General features: G+C 38.4%; 1 protein-coding gene across 1 annotated transcript in view; it reads left to right on the forward strand.

The window, feature by feature from the left end:
• HEPH (hephaestin) overlaps positions 1 to 3,859 on the forward strand; it is a gene marked incomplete at its 3' end in the record, with an annotated part of 48,311 nt that extends 44,452 nt beyond the window's left edge. Inside the window, exons 12-14 of the mRNA XM_077780702.1 lie at positions 463 to 676; positions 2,753 to 2,892; positions 3,728 to 3,859. Coding sequence (XP_077636828.1) covers positions 463 to 676; positions 2,753 to 2,892; positions 3,728 to 3,859 — 486 coding nt within the window. The remainder of the gene's footprint in view (positions 1 to 462; positions 677 to 2,752; positions 2,893 to 3,727) is intronic.
• Between the last annotated feature and the right edge of the window lie 8,261 nt (positions 3,860 to 12,120).

Below are 12,120 nucleotides of genomic sequence, written 5' to 3' on the forward strand. Positions count from 1 at the left end.
AAAAGATATGGGACTTTCAGTGCTAAAACTGGGAAAGCCCTGGGTTAACAAAGAAAAGTTGGCCATCCTGGAGGCAGAGTTTAGTTTTAAACCTAAACAATGTTAGCTTTACAGCCAGAGCTCTTAACCTTTGTGCTCATTGCTCTCAATAAACATAATAATCTATGGGGGTGCCTGGATGGCTCAGGTGTTTGGATTCAAGCCTTACATCGGGCTCTGAGCCCGGAACCTGTTTTAGATTCTGTGTCTCCCTCTCTATCTCTGCCCCTCCTCCGCTTGTTCTCTCTCTCTCTCTCAAATAAATAAATTTTAAAAACTTATAATAATCTTTTATCCAATTCCTAGAAGAACCTTCTATGAAACTACACACTCCCTGTAGTATGCCTAGAGAGAGGCAGGAAATCCTCCAGGTGCTATGCAGGGATATTCATATTCAGGTTTTGCTTTCTGTCCTTTCCTTAGGGTTGTATGAGATTTACTGCCAGGAAGGCAGCCATAGAGAATCAGGGATGAAGGCAATCTATAATGTCTCCCAGTGTCCTGGCCGCCAACCTGACCATCACTATCGATACCAAGCTGCAAGAATCTACTACATCATGGCAGAAGAGGTGGAGTGGGACTATTGCCCTGACAGGAGCTGGGAACTGGAATGGCACAACCAGTCTGAGAAGGAAAGGTAAGGCTTCAGAAAAAGATATCACACGTTCAGAGACGCTGGATCATTTTACTGATAAGGAGGATACTGAAATTCTGAGAAAAAGACTTATCTAATGTCACCTAATAAGATACTAGCAAATCTGGAACAGGTGCTGGAACGCAGATAAGCTGGAACTCAGTGCTTCTTGTATATTGCTATGCTGTAGGTCTGAAGTAAAAGACCATATCCACACATTCAGCTTTTAATCTTTGCCTCTTTTCTTCTAGTAGATAGTAGCACCTATAGAAGACCTGAAATTTTGTAGAGGTCTTAATCAAAAGACTGAACACCCCAAGCTTACTTGTCACTTGATGAAATCTCATTAAGCTACAGGCTAAGCTGCATAGCAGAAAAAGCCCAACACATGGGGCGCCTGGGTGGCTCAGTCGGTTAAGCGTCCAACTTTGACTGAGGTCATGATCTCATGGTTTGTGGGTTTGAGCCCCGCGTCGGGTTCTGTGCTGACAGCTAGCTCAGAGCCTGGAACCTGTTTCAGATTCTGTATCTCCCTCTCTCTCTGACCCTCCCCTGCTCAAGCTGTCTCTGTCTCTCTCAGAAATAAATAAATCATTTTTTTAAAATAAAAAGCCCAACATAGAGTGGCTTAAGTAAAGTATAATATTATTTCCTGCTCACATGATAGTATAAATATGAGCAGACCAGAGCCAATAGGTAAACTAATCACTCAATGCATTCTTTCATCTCTGTAACTAAGATGCCTATTTTCGTTGTAGTCATTCACAGCCATTACAAAAGTAGAAAGCAGTCCAGGGCAAGCATCACTGTCTGTAAGGCAATTACCTAAAAGTTGTATACATCACTTTCTCTTATAACCCATTATCCTGAACTTATTAATGTGGTGATACCTAGCTGCAAGAAAGGTGGCAGAGGGTTGGGCAAAATGAATGAAGGGGAGTGGGATATACAAGCTTCCAGTTATGGAATAAAAAGTAATGGAATAAAAAGCATAGCATATGAAATATATTCAATGATTTTGTAATAAAGATGTATTGGGACAAATGGTAAATACACTTGTGGTGAACATAGAACAAATGTATACATTTATCAAATCACTATGTTGTATACATGAAGCTAATATAACATGATGTATCAACTATACTAAAAAAAAATAATAAAGCCTGGAAAGTATAATCTATGATTAGGTGGCCATGTCTCAGCTAAATCTAGGTGATTCTATTATTACAAGGAAGCAGAGAAGATAAATTGAAGCACAGTTTATCAATTTCCATTACAATTTAATTTTGGTGCTCTCACAACCATTTAGCAATTCTTGCCTTTTATGTTGGTTGTTGAATGTTGAAGTTTTTTTGTTAACTTGTTCTAAAACCTAGAAAAAGTGCATTTTCTTCCCTGGGCCTTAATTTACTCACCTTTAAATTGATGTGATACAGTTAAAAGAAGTTGACTAGAAAGAGATAAGGAGGAAACACCAAGCTTGCATCCGAGTGCATGATCTCTTGATATCTTTCTGGCTGACAGTATAAATGAAGATAAGTTCTGTCACCTCTGGACCACTGATTTCACCTCTACCTATCTCATTATTTTATTGTAAATGTGAAACGATAAAACGAATAATAAGGTACTTTGTAAACCGGAAAGCATCCTATAAGGAGGAATCTGTAAAGTTCCATTTCCTCCTTACCTCTTCCCATTCCTTACTCTCCAGCAGCAGCAGCAGCAGAAGCAGTAGCAGCAGCAAAAGTTAGTACTCTCCTTGCACCTTGTACCTTGTCCTTTTGTCAAATTAATTCCATCTGAGACATCACTAAGACTAGAGTTAAGCCCAGGGCTACTGATTCTTATTCCAGTGTTCCTGCCATGTTAATTCTTATCTGGATTATAGTAAAAACAAAGAAACATGAATATATATTTAAATCTGTCATCTTTACTGCAGTTATACAGCCAATGTAGTGGGAAATCTGACATTAGAAGTATTCTATTTGTGATATGATGTTGGGTCTGACTTAGCTTTCTCATAAGTGAAATTAAGGGGGTGAGGGCCAGGTGATGATACTACTTTTTGGATTCCTCTAGTTATGGCCATATCTTCCTGAGCAACCAGGATGGACTCCTGGGTTCCAGATACAAGAAAGCTGTATTCAGAGAATACACGGATGGTACATTCAAGATCCCTCGGCCAAGGACTGGACCAGAGGAACATTTGGGAATATTAGGTGAGTGTCTCCTAGTGTTAGAAGTTTATGCTGTTCCTAGGGATGTTATGTCATATCAGGAAGGACTTTTTATTTCTTTCAGTTAGTTTTTTTTCTTATTATATAATGGAACTGTAGTCATATTTTTAAATAATTCATAAAAATAAGCAATCAAAGATGGGTTTATGAATTCTGTTGTAACATGAATCATATTTTTCCAGGAATCTCTCTAGGGATCTCTGATTGTGATAGATTTTTTAAATATACTAATGGCAGGGGAACACAGGAACATCAAAGAATTGGAAAAACACTGGACAGGAAATCAGTATTACCCTTGTATGCAGTTTAATTATTCTTGCAATTTTCTCCACTTTTTTTAGGAGTGAATGAGTTTCCTCATTCTGTCCTGACAAAGAAGAAACCCATTGGCCCTTACAGAGAGCCCAACAATTTTTTACTCTGTGCCAAATTCCATACTGATAATGATTCCACAGGGCTCTGATTACCTAGATCCTTAGGATATTATAGATAGATAGATAGATAGATAGATAGATAGATAGATAGATAGATAGACAGATACATACATACATACATACATACATACATAAATTCGGGGTGGTAAAATAGGCGTAATTGGAGCCACAGTCTTCTTGTTGTAGTATAATCATCTTGCAAATAGCAGTATCAGTTGAAGGGCTTATGGATTTAAGAGAAGTGCAATCAGTCATGATTTTCAATCTAATGACTGAAAATCCTAATTCTAGAGAGCTCCTATGTATGTCCTTTCTTCAGTTCCTTTAGTATCCTTGTTTCAACACTCCACTAATGAGACGTTTCCTTCTTTTGCATATATTAGGTCCACTCCTCAGAGGAGAGGTTGGTGATATTCTAACTGTGGTGTTCAAGAATAATGCCAGCCGCCCCTACTCTGTGCATGCCCATGGAGTGGTAGAATCTAGCACTGGTTGGCCACTGGCTGCTGAGCCTGGTGAGTGAGAACACTTAGTTGAAGGGGTAAAAGATGTGTAGCACATCTGCTTCAGCCCTCTGGCTTGCTCCTTTTTTAAAAATTTCTTTTTGAGAACTTAAAATATAATATTAACCAGGACAAAGTCACAACCTGAGTTTGTCTATATGAAATATTCATTTTCCATTTCAGAATAGGGTACTTAGTTTCACCAAAGACATCCTTAATATTGGTCACACATGGAGCTTTATACTGGTCTTAACCCTGGGTACATACTGAGTTTATAACCCTCTCTATATCTGAAGGTAACCTTGGATACAGTGTGATCTTCTAAACATGGCTAGAGAGTGACCTGTCCAATACGAAAAACTGATCATTAATCTTAGTCATGGATAAGGTACTTTTCCTCTTATTGCAGACTAACTTCTAATCCCAGTCGTATAATAAGTTTCTAATACTAAAATGTAGTGTGCTGGAGAGGTATAGAAGAGGTTACCTGGGGGTGGTGGGGGGAAGCTAAGATGGCAGTGTAGTAGGATGACCCAAGATTCGTTCCTCTCATCCCTCAGGGGAAAAAAAAAAAAACTAGATAATTATCAAATTATTCTGAACACACAAGAGATCAATCTGAGGATGGACAGAAAAAAACTTTACAAATAGAGAGAGAAAAGAGGCCACATTGAAGAATATAGGAAGTGTGAAGACACAGTTTGGGGGAAAAACAGATCGTAGTTGCTTCAGAGGGGAGGAAGCCCGGGTTGTAGGGAAAGGCACACAAGAGTGGAGCACATAGAATAACACACAAGGAGAACATATACCCAAACCCACTGGTTGGGAAAATTATAGGGCCTGGTTTCTGTGAGTTTTTCAACCAGCAGTGTTTGAAAACTGTAGTTTTAAAGGTCATTGGGCATCTAAGGTGTGCATGCGGGGAGCCTGTTCACTCTTGTTGGAGTGAATCTGTGAGAGGTGGTGTTCACAGAGATGTCTCTCTGGGCACAAAAGAGCTGGAAGGTGCCATATACCTCCCCCACTCTTCAGTATAGGTGCAGAGCCCAACACTAGCTGCCTAGGCTGCTTGCTCCAAGTTCCATACCCCTGTGCTCTGATGCAACTGATATTCTTGGATAAAACTGCACCAGTCCCAACATGGCAAGACCCTCCTAAGACCACCAAGGGCCCTGGCCCACACCATATTCTTAAAGTTTGGAATTTTAAAGGTCAGCATACTTGGCTGGAATAGAGCATGGAGGGCACTGTGTTGCTACTGTAGGGAAGGCAAGAAAACAACCCAGACAAGGACAGCATGAAAATGGCCACCTGAAAAATACCTGGGATGTGCAGGGGTCGGGGGGAGATTATTCACTATTCTGGGAGTATTTTTCTGAAAGTACCAAACATGGAGACCCCTATTCAGGGACAAGGGAGATGACCAGCATCATTTGCCTCCCCCACCCTTCAGCATAACCACAGAACCACTTGCAGTAAACAGCACAGTGCTGACAGTGCCTGCCTAACCTGCTTACACCAAGTTCCATACCCAGCATTCTGCCAGAACTGATTTTCTGAGTCAAGTTTGCCTCAGTCCCAGTTGACTGGGGCCCTCCCACAGAAGACCAGCAGAAAGCACCATGCACTCTATGTCTCCCAACCAGATTGTTCTACAGGGCTTCAGTTACAGTGGAAGTAGCATCAGAGTTCATTTAGCAAGCAGACCAGTACACACCTAGTTAAAATTCACCACACTCTGGACAAGGTCCAAACACTGCCAATTGCAAGAAAAGAGAAGTTCTGCAGAGGATTGGCCTGAAGGATACAGCAGCTGCAGCTAAAACATAGCAGCAGTGTGCATGCAACAGTCATCAGGGACACTCCTTAAAGTTTCAGGATCTGGACACTATATGACCTCTTCTTCTAATGCCATTACTCTCACGAATAGGAAATATAGAAGGCTTATCTAACACAGAGAAGAATATAGCAACTTAGACCAAATGCCAAGATGGGGTAATTCTTCCCAAATGAAGCAAAAAAGATGAGATCACAGCCAGAAATCTAACTGAGACAGATTTAAGTAATATGCCTATTGGAAAGTTTAAAGCATCAATATTAAGGATAATGCTGGACTTGATTAAAGAAACGAAGCCTTCAGAAAGGCTGTTTAAACAGAGGTAAAAGAGTTAAAAAAATCTGTCAGAAATGAAAAACACAATAACAGATTCAAAACAGACTGAGAGTAATGAACACAGAGATGGAAGACGCAGAGGAATGAATACATGATATATAAGCTAATAATAAAGCTGAAAAAAGAAAGAAAGAATTATGGAACACAAGAATAGACTTAGTAAATTCAGTGACAACATAAAACATAATAACATTTGTATCATAGGAGTCCCAGAAAGAGAAAAGAGAGAAAAGACAGAAGAAAATTTATTTGAAGAAATAATAGAAGAAAGTTTTCTGAGTCTGAGGGACGAAACAGACATCCAAATCCAGCAAGCACAGAGAACTCCCATCAAAATAAATAAAAGCAGGCAAACACCAAAATATGTTTTTTTCTGTAATACATTTTATTTTGTTTTATAATTGAAACAAAACCATAAAGAGAAAAGTGGATAAATGAATCATTACAATAGGAGTCACGGGGTAACACACAAGAGACTACATGGCACTGGGCATCTACTACAGAGAAATGTCAGGTAAGTTAAGAAGAAAGAGCACTGATGTAGAGTTTTGAGAAATGAGGACATTAGTCATGCAAAGAGTTGTAGAGTCTCTCAGACAGAGGGCAGAGCATATGCAAAGGCCCTGGGACAGCAGAGAGTTTAGCATATGTGAGGAAGTGAAAGAAGATTCAATGTAGCTACAGCTGGCACACAACTGAAATTGGAGAAAAAGAGAAAGCAATGCATACAGCACAATTAACAGAGTTGAGGTAAGACTGAGCCTGAAATCATACCCTTGTTGGAATTTTCTCCACTCCCCATCTTGCTTTTTCTCCCATGCTCTTACGAATTTCTTCTTTTTTTCTTTTTCTTTTTCTTTTTTACAGTTTATTGTCAAAGTAGTTTCCACATAACACCCAGTGCTCATCCCCACAAGTGCCCTCCTCCATGCCCATCCCCCACTCCACATCCATCAGTCCTCAGTTTTTGTCAGCATTCAAGAGTCTCTCATGGTTTGCCTCTCCCCCTTGTTCCTCCGTCAAGTTCCTCCTAATCCTCCTATACGTGCAAACATAAGATATTTGTCCTTCTCAACCTGACTTATTTCACTCAGCATAACACCCTCAAGGTCCATCCATGTTGCTACACATGGCCAGATTGCATTGTTTCTCATTGCCATGTAGTATTCCATTGTATAGATAAACCACATCTTCTTGATCCATTCGTCAATTGATGGACNTATCTGTCATTTCTTTTTGGAGTTTCTTTGGAGGAGAGCTCTTTCATTTCATCATTTTAGTTAGCCTTCCGGCTCTTGTTGGTTTTAAAGACATGTTATGCTCTCTGTACCTATGAGCGCTGCTATATTCAAGAAGACTCTTTGACTGTCCAGGGCCTATCCTTTCAGAGAGTGTTTTTTGAATGGTATCTTTTGGTCTCTCTTGTTGGGACCTTGGTTATTTTATTTTCCTATTCGTAGTGATATTTGGGACTCTCCACCTTGTGTTCTCTGGCTTGTTTCTTGAGGTAGCCGTTAGAAGGCTTTCTCAGTGGATTCTGCGTCCTTTTTCTCCCAATCTCTCAGGTTTTGTAAGGTTTCCAATGGCTTCAGATCTTTTCTGTGTGATGTATGGGCACGAGTGCAAGTACCGAGCTCCTTACTTCTCTGCCATGTTGCACCTCCCCCTACCAAAATACATTTTAATTGTAATTAAATTTGCAAAATATAGTTATAAAAAAAAAAATCCTAAAATGAGCCANGAGTGGCATGATATATTCAAAGTGATGAATGAGAAAAATCTGCAGCCAAGAATACTCTATATAGTGATGCTGTAATTTAGAATAGAAGGAGAGATAAAGAGTTTCCCAGGCAAATAAAAACTAAAGGGGTTATTGACCACTAAACCAGGCCTGCAAAAAATATTAAAGTGGACTCTTTGGGAAGGAAAGATCAAAAGTGACAAGAAAAGAAAAAATCAGAGAAAATCTCCAGAAACAACGACAAAATGAGTTAAAAATATGGCAATAAAAGCATACCAATCAATAATTACTCCGAATGTGGGGCACGTGAATGTCTCAATTGGTTGAGTATTCAACTCTTGATTTCAGCTCAGATCCTTATGGGATCAAGGTCCACATCAGGCTCCATGCTGATGGTGAGGAGGCTTCTTGGAAGTGTAACCAATTTCTGTATATTGATTTTATATCTTGCTACTTTGCAGAATTACTTTTATCAGCTCTAGAAGTTTTTTGTCTTTTTTTTTTTTTCATGGAATCTTTCAGGCTTTCCATGTAGAGTATCATGTCATCAGTGAAGAGTGGAAGTTTGACTTCTTCTTTGCCAGTTTGGGTACTTTTTATTTCCTTTTGTTATCTGATTGCTGATGCTAAGACTTCCAGTACTATGTTAAACAACAGTGGTTGTTGTTCCTGTTCCTGTTGTGTTCTTGAACTCAGGGAGAAAGCTCTCAATTTTCTCCATTAAGGTTGATATTATCTGTGGGCCTTTCATATATGGCTTTTATGATGTTAAGGTATGTTCTTTCTATCATGACTTTCTTGAGGAATTTTATTAAGGAAGGAAGCTGCATTTTGCCCAATGCTTTTTCTGCATCTATTGAAAGAATTATATGGTTCTCATCCTTTCTTTTACGAATGTGTTGTATCACATTGATTGATTTGTGAATACTGAACCAGCCCTGCAGCCCATGAATGCATCACACATGATCATGGTGAATAATTCTTTTAATGCGCTGTTGAATTCAATTTGCTAGTATCTTGTTGAGAATTTTTGCATCCATGTTCATCAGAGATATTGGCCTATAATTCTCCTTTTTAATGGGGTCTTTGTTTGGTTTGGAAATCAAGGTAATGCTGACTTCATAGAATGAGCCTGGAAGATTTCCTTCCATTTTTTTTTAACAGTTTGAGAATAGGTATTAATTCTGCTTTAAATGTCCAGTAGAATTCCCTTGGGAAGCCATCAGTCCCCTCNTTTTGATAACCAATTCAATTTCTTTGTTAGATATGGGTTTCCTCAAATATTCTATTTTTTCCTATTTGAGTTTTGGAAGTGTGTGAGTATCTAGGAATTTGTCCATTTTTCCCCAGGTTGTCCAGGTTGTAGGAATGTAATGTTTCATAATATTCCTTAATATTTGTTTTTGTTTTTTTGTGTTGTTGGTTGTGATCACCCCTGTTTCACTTGTGATTTTGTCTATTTGGGTCCTCTCTCTTTTCTTATTGAGAAGTCTGGCTACTGGTTTATCATTTTTTTTATTCTTTCAAAAAACCAGCTCTTGATCTGTTCTACTACATTTTAAAATCTATANCTTTAGGTGTAAGGTAGGTAGGTTGTGTACTTGGGATCTTTCTTTCTTCTTCAAGTAAGCCTGAATTGCACTGTATTTTCCTCTTAGGACTACATTTGCTGCATCTTAAAAGGTTAGACTGTGTTTGCATTTTCATTTGCTTCCATATATTTTTAAATTTCTTCTTCAATTTCCTGGTTGACTAAGTCATTCTTTTTTTTTATATAGTTTATTGTCAAGTTGGTTTACATATAACATCCAGTGCTCCTCCCAGCAAGTGCCCTCCCCCATGCCCATCACCCCCCTTCCCCTCTCCCGCCACCCTCATCAGCCCTCAGTTTGTTCTCAGCATTCAAGAGTCTCTCATGGTTTGCTCCCTCCCTCTCCCCAACTATTTTTTCCCTTCTTCTCCCGCTTTGTCCTCCGTTAACTTCCTGCTAATCCACCTATATGTGCAAACATATGGTATTTGTCCTTCTTTGCTTGAATTATTTCACTCAGCATAATACCCTCTAGTTCCATCCATGTCGCTATAAATGGTCAGTAGGCTGTTCTTTAACCTCCATGCATTTGAGGGCTTTCCGATTTTTTTTCTTTTGGTTGATTTCAAGTTTCATTACAATCTGAAAATATGTGTGGGATTATCTGAATATTTTTATACTTGTAGAGGGATTTTTTTATGACCCATTATATGATCTATTTTGGGGAATGTTCCATGTGCACTTCAGAAAAATGTGTATTCTGCTGCTTTAGGATGAAAAGTTCTCAATATATCTATTAAGTCCATCTGGTCCAATGTTTCATTCAGAGTTATTGTTTCCTTATTGATTTTCTACCTAGATGTACATGGAGTATTAAAGTCCCCTACAATAATGGTATTATTTTATATACATTTGTCTATGTTTGTGATTAATTGATTTATATATTTGGGTATCCTATGTTGTGGCCATAAACATTTACAATTGTTAGCTCTTCTTGATGGATAGATCCCTTAATTATGATATAATGTACTTCTTCATCTCTTTTCATAGTCTTTGTTTTAAAATCTAGTTTGTCTGATATAAATATGGCTACCCCAGCTTTCTTTTGACATCCAGTAGCATGAGAGATGATTCTCCATCTCCTCACTTTCAATCTGCAGGTGTCCCCAGTTTGAAAATGAGTTTCTTATAGTCAGAATATAGATGGATCTTGTGTTTTATCCATTCTGAGGAACTATGTCTTTTGATTGGGGCATTTAGTCCATTTTCATTTAGAGTGATTATTAAAAGAAATGGATTCTGTGTCATTGTGTTATCTGTAGGTTTTGTGATTATAGTGATGTTTCTTGTACTTTGTAGTCTTTGCTGCTTTCCATTCTCAAAATCCCCCTTAGGATCTCCTGCAAGTTTGGTATAGTGGTCATCAACTCCTTTAGTTTTTGTTCATATGGGAAAGCCTTTATCTTTCCTTCTATTCTGAATGACAGCCCTGCTGGATAAGGATTCTTCACTACATATTTTTCCTACTCAACACATTGAATATTTACTGCCCCTCCTTTCTGGCCTGCCATGTTTCAGTGAACATGTCTGTCTGCTACTACCCTTATATGTCTACCCTTATAAGTTAAGGCCCTTTTGCCCCTATCTGCTTTCAGTATTCTCTGTTTATCTTTGTGTTTTGCCAGTTTCACTATGATATGTTGTGGTGTTGACCTGTTTTTATTGATTTTGAACGGATTTCTCTGTGACTCTTGGACTTCCTCAGATTAGGCAACATCTCAGCTATAATTTGTTCAAATAAACCTGCTCCTTTTTCTCACATTTCTTCTTTTGTTAACTCCTATGATATGGATATTAATTCATTTCATCGACTCACTTAGCTCTCTAATTATCCCCTTATAATCTAATAATTTCCTTTCCTTATTTTTTTCAGCTTATTATTTTTCTTAGTTTTATCTTTTATTTCACCTATTCTCTCCTCAGATTATTCCATCCTCACTGTCACAGTATCTAGTTTATTTTTCATCTCACTTATAGAATTTTTCAATTCACCATGACTATATCTTAGGTCTTTTATCTCTGCAACAAGAGATTCTCTGCTGTATTGTAATCTTTTTCAAGTCCAGCTATTAGTCTTATAACTGTTATTCTAAATTCCTGTTCAGATATATTGTTTACATCCATTTTGAACAATCCTCTATCTTTTCTTCTTGACTTTTTTAAAAGAATTCTTCCATTTCATCATTTTGCCTAGGCTTCCGTCTTTTATATGCTTTAATAGCTTGTTATGTGTCCTGCACTTACAAGTACTACTATATTAAAAAAAGGGGTCATGCAATGTACAAGGCCTAGGACTTCATGAAGTGTTTTTGGAGTGTATTGCCTACACTCTTATTGCCTTTTGGATACTCTATCCCATTGGTCAGTTCTCTACATAGCTTCTCCTTGCTTGTAGTGGTGGAGTGTTTTGACCTTCACCCAGGTGTTCTCTGATTTGTTTATTGAAGTAACCCATTGCATAGGGAAAAACAGACAAAGTGGCTTACTCAGCATAATCTGGGTAAGCACTTCTACTCAAACCCCAGCCTGGATGCAGGAGCAGCTCCTCTACAGTTAGCCCAAGTGGTAGTCCTCAGATGGAGAGCTGTGAGGTGATTTCTTGGGATTATCTCTCTTCCTCTATCTCTGCCCCTCCACAACTTGCTCTCTCTCTCTTTCTTCTCTCTCAAATTAAATAAATAAATAAACAAATACTTTGAATAAATGGACTAAATGCTCCAAAGATATAGGGTGTCAAAATAGAAAAAGAACCATGTGCCTACAAGAGA

Source organism: Crocuta crocuta, unplaced genomic scaffold, assembly GCF_008692635.1.
Source record: "Crocuta crocuta isolate KB4526 unplaced genomic scaffold, BGI_CrCroc_1.0 scaffold1391, whole genome shotgun sequence".
NCBI classification, from domain to species: domain Eukaryota; kingdom Metazoa; phylum Chordata; class Mammalia; order Carnivora; family Hyaenidae; genus Crocuta; species Crocuta crocuta.